Source organism: Camelina sativa, chromosome 20 (assembly GCF_000633955.1).
Source record: "Camelina sativa cultivar DH55 chromosome 20, Cs, whole genome shotgun sequence".
Taxonomy (NCBI): domain Eukaryota; kingdom Viridiplantae; phylum Streptophyta; class Magnoliopsida; order Brassicales; family Brassicaceae; genus Camelina; species Camelina sativa.
The window spans coordinates 9,235,271-9,242,696 of NC_025704.1; the positions used below are offsets into that span (position 1 = coordinate 9,235,271).

General features: G+C 29.7%; 1 protein-coding gene across 1 annotated transcript; it reads left to right on the forward strand.

Moving 5' to 3' along the window:
• LOC104770173 lies at positions 539-4,688 on the forward strand. The gene is made up of 7 exons (XM_010494548.2): positions 539-1,256; positions 1,370-1,456; positions 1,733-1,996; positions 2,601-2,771; positions 2,863-2,916; positions 3,732-3,878; positions 4,084-4,688. Exons 1-7 carry the CDS (start codon positions 1,059-1,061, stop codon positions 4,459-4,461), a joined length of 1,299 nt encoding a protein of 432 aa, XP_010492850.1. The 5' UTR covers positions 539-1,058; the 3' UTR covers positions 4,462-4,688.

Sequence of the window (7,426 nt, forward strand, 5' to 3'; positions counted from 1 at the left end):
CAAATGGACATGCCCATTTGGTTATGGACATACCAATTTACAACCCTAACTATGATATTTGTAACAGAAGCAATGTGTTGATCATACTATTATCTTGGACGCTAACCAGATTTCTCATTGAAGTCCGAGTTTCTTTTTAAGATATATAAACAGTTTTACTAAGAAAGACAATGAGTTCAAACCATATCAAAACACTTCTTCTACTTTTGACTCTTTGGATCTTTAGTTCCAAACTAAACTAAACCAAAACAAAACAACTTTGGTTATGATTTATGAATGATGTATAAGCAAGGTATACAATCACAAGAGCCGAATTTTACGACGTACACGTACCAATACCAAAAATATGTACTCTTATTTTTTTAAATATCTAAGGGTATTCTAAGTTTAAATTTAAATATTAGAAAAAGGAGAAATAAGAAAAGTGTAGTGACAGATGAAAACATTGAAGGAGTGTCATAAAAGGGAAGAAAGGTTTAGTTAGTTGGGTAGGTCTCTCTATTGTATTTATAGTCTCTCTTTGCTTCTTTTTCATTTATTTCCCTTAACTTTATTTTAATCAATACCACTATTGCTTTAGTCTCTCTCCCACACATGTATAAAATGAATATTTTCTCTTCTTTTTTTTTTTTTTATTAATTTCATAAGAAAGAAAAGACAAGAATTAAATCCATCTATATATAAATTGAAACCAATACAGGGCAATGATGAATCTTGATTTGATCTTCTTCTCGAAAACCTCATTGCTTTTGCTTCTTCTCTTCCATTTCCATATTTACACTTCATAATATCTCTTCACCCACTTCTCTTCTTCCCCATTTATAACACACTGATATATATACATACTTTTACATTTATATATATTTTCGGCTAGCTATAGTAAATTAGTAACTCTCTAAAATCTCTTTCCATTTTCTTGAAATGGTCCTCCTCTTATCTTACATCTAGAAGAAGAAGTTGTCTGATCTTCTCTCAGTTTCCAATTTCTTCATTTTCTCGTTCTCTGGACACTGAATGTGATACATTTATAGGAGAGTAAAGCTTTAAAAGATCAATTAATGGAGGGTTTTGTTCTTCCATCCAAGAGAAGTCTTCTTCTTTTTCTTGTTATTGTAAGCCTCTCTTTGAGCCAGAAGCTCATACATATCTCTGCCTTCAACGACACCAAACCATACAGACAAGTCAGTAGCTTGAGACTAGAGAGGATCCAAAAGCACTTGAACAAGATCAACAAGCCTCCTGTCTTCACCATCCAGGTTAATTATATAATATGTACATTTTTCAAATGCATTTGTATTTGATTTGTCTAAATTTTATCTTTATGTGAAAATATATATAACTTTTGTTATTATAAAATAATAATTTACAGAGTCCGGACGGTGATGTAATAGATTGTGTACACAAAAGAAAGCAGCCGGCTTTGGATCATCCCCTCTTAAAGCATCACAAGATTCAGGTAACGCCGACCACGCAACTTTTTCTTTTTATTTATTACTTACATCAAATAAACAGTTTTCAAAATTTATTGAATGATGTAACACTGTTTGTTTAGGTAAAAATTCCAATTATAAATTTATGAAAAAATTGTAAATAACTTTCAAAAAATTATGTTGATGCATTGGATGTGACAGAATACATATATAAGCATTGTTTTTCTTAATACTTTTTTTTTTTTGCTTAGATGAAATAGTAGTACAAAATAAGTCTTTTGATTATCGATAAATAAATACAGAAAGCACCGAAGAAAATGCCGAAGATGATGGGAAGCGATGATGTTAATAAAGAAGAAGCAGCAGCGAATGTATTGGAAGATGCATGGCAAATGTGGCACGTGAATGGCACGAGGTGCCCCAAGGGGACTGTTCCCATACGACGCAACACGATGAACGATGCGCTGAGAGCCAAGTCTCTGTTTGACTTTGGCAAAAAGCGACGGAGTATTCACCTTGATCGACGGACAGAGAAGCCTGATGCTCTCGGCACTAATGGACATGAGGTACACTCGATTATTATAGTTATCCCTAGGCCCTTCTTGGTTATTGACAAATTGGACTATGAACTTCAATATAATCAAACTAGTAAGTCTTTAGCTTAGAATGGATAACCAAAATAGATTTATGAATACAAATATACAATATACTATTCTTTTGTATGAATGTGAACCATACCGTCTACGAATTGAATAAAATAAAAAGCGGTGCGGTCATCGTAATTAAAGATTACATAGATAATTCACACAAACGTTGATAATAAACTACATGTACGATCTATTCGTATATCAATGTTTATGTGAATTGTCTATGTAATCATTTAATTATGGACCCATGTAACAGTTTCCAATGTCAGTCTCATTAATTAAGTTCATAAAATACATAAAAACACAAGCATTCAATTGATTTTAAGATCCGGTCTCGTTATTATAATTCTTGAAACATAAAACTATCTTAGAAGATTAATAACTACTGTATATAAACGCACGGCATTTCATACGCATATGTTGGGATTATAAATAAGTGTGATTTAGAAGTTAATGATCGTTAAGTATAATAAGACGATGAATACTGATTTTGTTAATGATATATGTGGGTGGGGAATGATAGCATGCGATCGCGTATACGGAAACATCGTCGGAGATATATGGAGCAAAGGCGACGATAAACGTTTGGGATCCAAAGATAGAAGAAGTGAATGAGTTTAGTCTCTCTCAGATTTGGATTCTCTCTGGTTCTTTCGTCGGTCCTGATCTCAATAGTATAGAAGCTGGCTGGCAGGTACTGTGTTTTACTGTTTCACCCTTACTTACTATCGAGTAAGTTTAAGAAAAAGAGTTATATCTAAAGCTGTGATTGTTCTACTAGTCAGGTCAGTCCGGAGCTGTATGGTGACAACAGACCAAGATTGTTCACTTATTGGACGGTATGTTGTTGTTAATTACTATTTGTTGATTTTATATTATGATGCAAATTATCAGTTTTATTTACTTATTATTTAATTCTAGAAATCCAGACCCAAGATTATTTGGGTTACCCTATATTGAATATCCATTAAGACGAACAAGATTAATTAATGTTTTGCTTTTAGGGACATTCATGTGACAGTGTAGTAGTTTCTAGGTATAGTTCAGTGTCTAGTTTTGGTATATAGATTGTATTTTCAAAACAACCAAATATATTGCTTTGAAGGCACAGTTTCAATATTTTATACTTTTTTTTTTGTATATATACTTTCCCTTTTCTGAAACAGAAATTTAACATTTACTTCATCTAGAAATTCAGTGATACTGTGCATGGAAATTATGATAGGGTAAACTGAAGGTAACACTGTATATGCCAAAAAAATAAAAATAAAGTGAAGGTGCTTCTTTAACTTGTAGGATTCATTCTTACAGGTTCCTTTAATGTGTAAGTATTGATCATATTGAAGTTAATGGTAGAACAGAGTCATCATGATAATGTTTGGTGTAGAGCATTTAATATTTGCATTAATAGCCTTATTACATCAATTGGATTGATACCAGTCCAACTTCTGTACTACTACTCTCCAAATCATTAAATTTGGTTCTGCCCAAAAGCTAGAAATAGTATGAACATATCTACACATATTTTTGGTTGTAAATTATGAAAATGTATGTTAATTAGGTATTTGATCACTGGTTGGCATTAATTTTGTTTACCAATTTTTGTTTCCTTGAGCATATTCTAAACTAGTGATATATTTTTGGGTATTCTTAGAGTGATTCATACCAAGCAACAGGATGTTACAATCTTTTATGTTCTGGATTTATCCAAACAAATAACAAGATTGCAATTGGAGCAGCCATTTCTCCTCTCTCTACGTTCAAAGGAAACCAGTTTGACATCACAGTACTCATTTGGAAGGTTCGTCTCTGTTTCTCTCTTACTAGATCTCTATATTTATCATCTATTTCCCACGCAAAATGTAGTATGATATTATCTTTAGGTAACAAGTTAGACTAATTACTATACTATATCTTCTTTTTTGCTTTATTTTTACGATCATAGTTACACAAAACATGCTAATATATACAAGAAAGTTCATTTGTTCAAAAAATATTCAATTCAGGATCCAAAAATGGGGAACTGGTGGATGGGTTTAGGCGACAACACACTTGTCGGGTATTGGCCAGCCGAGCTTTTCACCCACTTGGCTGACCATGCAACCACCGTGGAATGGGGCGGTGAAGTTGTAAACACACGTGCTTCAGGCCGCCACACGTCGACTCAAATGGGTTCTGGTCATTTTCCAGACGAAGGGTTCGGTAAAGCAAGTTACTTTCGGAATTTGGAGGTAGTGGATTCGGACAACAGTTTAGTACCGGTGCATGACGTCAAGATATTAGCCGAGAACACCGAATGTTACGACATTAAGAGTTCGTATAGTAATGAGTGGGGAACTTATTTTTACTATGGTGGGCCGGGGTTTAATCCTAGGTGTAATTGATAGCAAAGTGTACATAGTTTGGGTTGGAAAATGGAGGAAAGAAATTGAAGGGTATCGAATGTGTAATTTTTTTTTCAAGTATGGGTAGTAAAAATTGAATATTGGCTTATTGTTATTGATTTGTTGTTGTTGGTTAGTTTAAATCTAGTAATTTATTGCATTCATAGGAAAAAGAAGAGTGCATGCAATAATGAGATTATGATAACAAAGTTTCTTTGCTTTCTAAATTGTGTTAAATCTCAGATCAAACAAATTTAGCAACAAAATTGTATTGCAAGGTGAATATAATGATTTGTAATGGATTGTACGAAATCAGTTGCTCCCACTTGTAATATGAAAACACTTTTGTTTTTTTTTTTTTCGTTTTTTTTTTTTGTCACTTTAAGTGTATTGGTTGGCTAAATTAAATACTTATAAGACTTCTTACACCAAGAGATTTGAGTTCATATTTCAAAATATACCAATTTTTTAGATACTTGTTTCAAGATTACATAGCGGATCACAGGGACCAAAAATAATCATGATCCGGTAGACTAGAACTTCTAAATATATATATATATTGTGTGGAAGATTGCATTACACGTTGAGACTCGACGACTTGGAAAATTATTCCTCAAGTCGTTAACGTTGATACTTCCATTAACCATCATATCATCATTACTAGGTGCTTCCCCACGCAACGCATGGGTTGTGGTGTAATTGGCACTTTCTTGTTTTTTTTATGGTCTTTTTCGTTTTCTCTTTTGTAATATTTCGTTTTAATTAGGCATATACGGGTTTTGCCGTCACTTTTATTTATACACTATATGTTTATACCATTTCGTTCAGATGTGTATAATTGTGGCGTTTACTTTTTATGAATTATGAAGATGTTGTTTCTTGCTTTTGAGGATCCAATCTTATCATTGACTGATATTGTTTCCAATATATTTATTGTATTATAGATTTTCTAATTAACTGCTTATGTAATAATAAGTTATTTTTTAAAAATATCTTCCGTGTAAGTGATTATATTTGTATGCCCATGTTTTGGTCTAATATCAATAAGATCGTTTCTGTTTTTCTTTAGTTGGCTTTGAAACCAATATTGAGTTAAGCAAATAATGGGTCGAATTATGGTGTTAATAAGTAATATAAATTCTTATGTATATATATTGTATATATGTGACTATAAATTTAGCTAACTAAAAAATTATGTAATATTTAAATACAATCTTGAACATATATATATATATATATTTTATTTGTGGGAGGAATGTACAAAATTATTGGATAGAAGTTATTTTTGAGTTAAATGACCTTTAATGTCTTTAAAGTGAGTTAAATATTAATAAATTTTTATATGTGTCTTGACTTTTTTAAAAAGGAATACCAAGTGTTTCCTTCCAAATTTGAAGTGATATAGTATTTTAGTTTTCTTATATGATTTTATGAACTTCAATGTAAAAGTTTTTCAAAGTAATAAGTACACTCATTGATTGAATTATAAAATTTGGAGAAATGTTTATTTCGTTTAATCATCTGCTCTTTTAAATAAATTAAATAAGTATGTTGTTATTCCTACATATTTAAATGAAAATCAACCAATAAGGAGAGATCAAAACAATTAGAAAACATTAAATGAAAATCAACCAATAAGGAGAGACCAAAACCTTACTTTTATATATATGATATATTGCTTTAAACTTTGAAATGAGAAATATATTATAAACAATAATTTTACATGAGAAATATATTAATTTAGCCAACCAAAATATGAATATAAGTTTAGCCAACCAAAATAAATAAAAAATATTAAAATTTAACCAAAAATAATTTCTCTTGAAAGATAATAAGTTAGTAGGAGGAATGAATTAATGTACAATTATTGGATAGGAGTTACATTTGAGTTAAATGGAGTTACATGTCTTTAATTATAAATAAATATTTTAATTTTTTATAACCTAAAATAAAAGGAATACCAAGTGGCTGAATCAAAATTCACATGATTTGGTTGTTTGTTGATATAAACTCAACACTTACACATAATATTTCAAAATAAAAAATATTACTTTTTAAGTGACAAACTAAATTAGTTTTCTTATAAAATTATATGAATTCTTCAATCTCAATAATTTTTAAAATCCCAAGGATAACTTATATTTTTTTGGTTTTCTTTCATCAATTTAATTTATAGTGCTAGATTTCATACTAATGGTTTCATCTTTAGAGAATTTAGTGAAATGATATTTTTAAAATTATATTTTATTTTTATATTTAAGTTCCAGTTGAATATGTTTTGTTTTTTGGATCATTTTTTATTTTGATTAAAGACACAAAAAACCAATTGTTTAATTATGTTCTTTTTGTTTTCAAAAACCTCAAATCATAAAAAATATATATATTATATTGATCTCTGCAGATTTAACAATTGGATCACAAAACAAAATAGTCTTTATAAATGGATAAATGGATAATTATATTGATCTTTAAATATTATATTGATCTTTATAAATTATTTAAAATGATACATGAATATGTGAGATAACCAGAGACATAATAGATAATTACATATGGATCATTTCAACTTTATGATCTTATTGTGTGGTGAATATTGTAAGGAAGTATGAAAATAATGACTTATAAGATGTTAATATAAAATAGAAAATGGAGATAAACATTTTAAAAGATTAAAATAAACATATAAGATATACATATCATACAAACTCTAAAACTAAGCTTTTACAATGATATTTGATTTGATTTTTTATAACCCATACAACAACAATAACAAAAAAAAAATACAAAATAAAACAAAACAAAACAAAAAAGAGATTCGAGAGTAGTGGAAGAAGATGAGAGAATGAAAGAGTGATAGACTAAGAGAATAAGATAATGAGTATTTATAGGAAGAGAAATGATGAAAAATTACATTTAGAAAAATGAGAGTTACAATTCTAATTTATTGTTTTGTTTTAATACAATT

What these genes read in the sequence shown, in the direction of transcription:
- LOC104770173 (XM_010494548.2), top strand. Translation starts at nt 1,059, where the DNA reads ATGGAGGGTTTTGTTCTTCCATCCAAGAGAAGTCTTCTTCTTTTTCTT. An exon ending in CTCCTGTCTTCACCATCCAG is followed by an intron (nt 1,257 to 1,369) that starts GTTAATTATATA and finishes AATAATTTACAG; the next exon opens with AGTCCGGACGGTGATGTAAT. An exon ending in TAAAGCATCACAAGATTCAG is followed by an intron (nt 1,457 to 1,732) that starts GTAACGCCGACC and finishes AAATAAATACAG; the next exon opens with AAAGCACCGAAGAAAATGCC.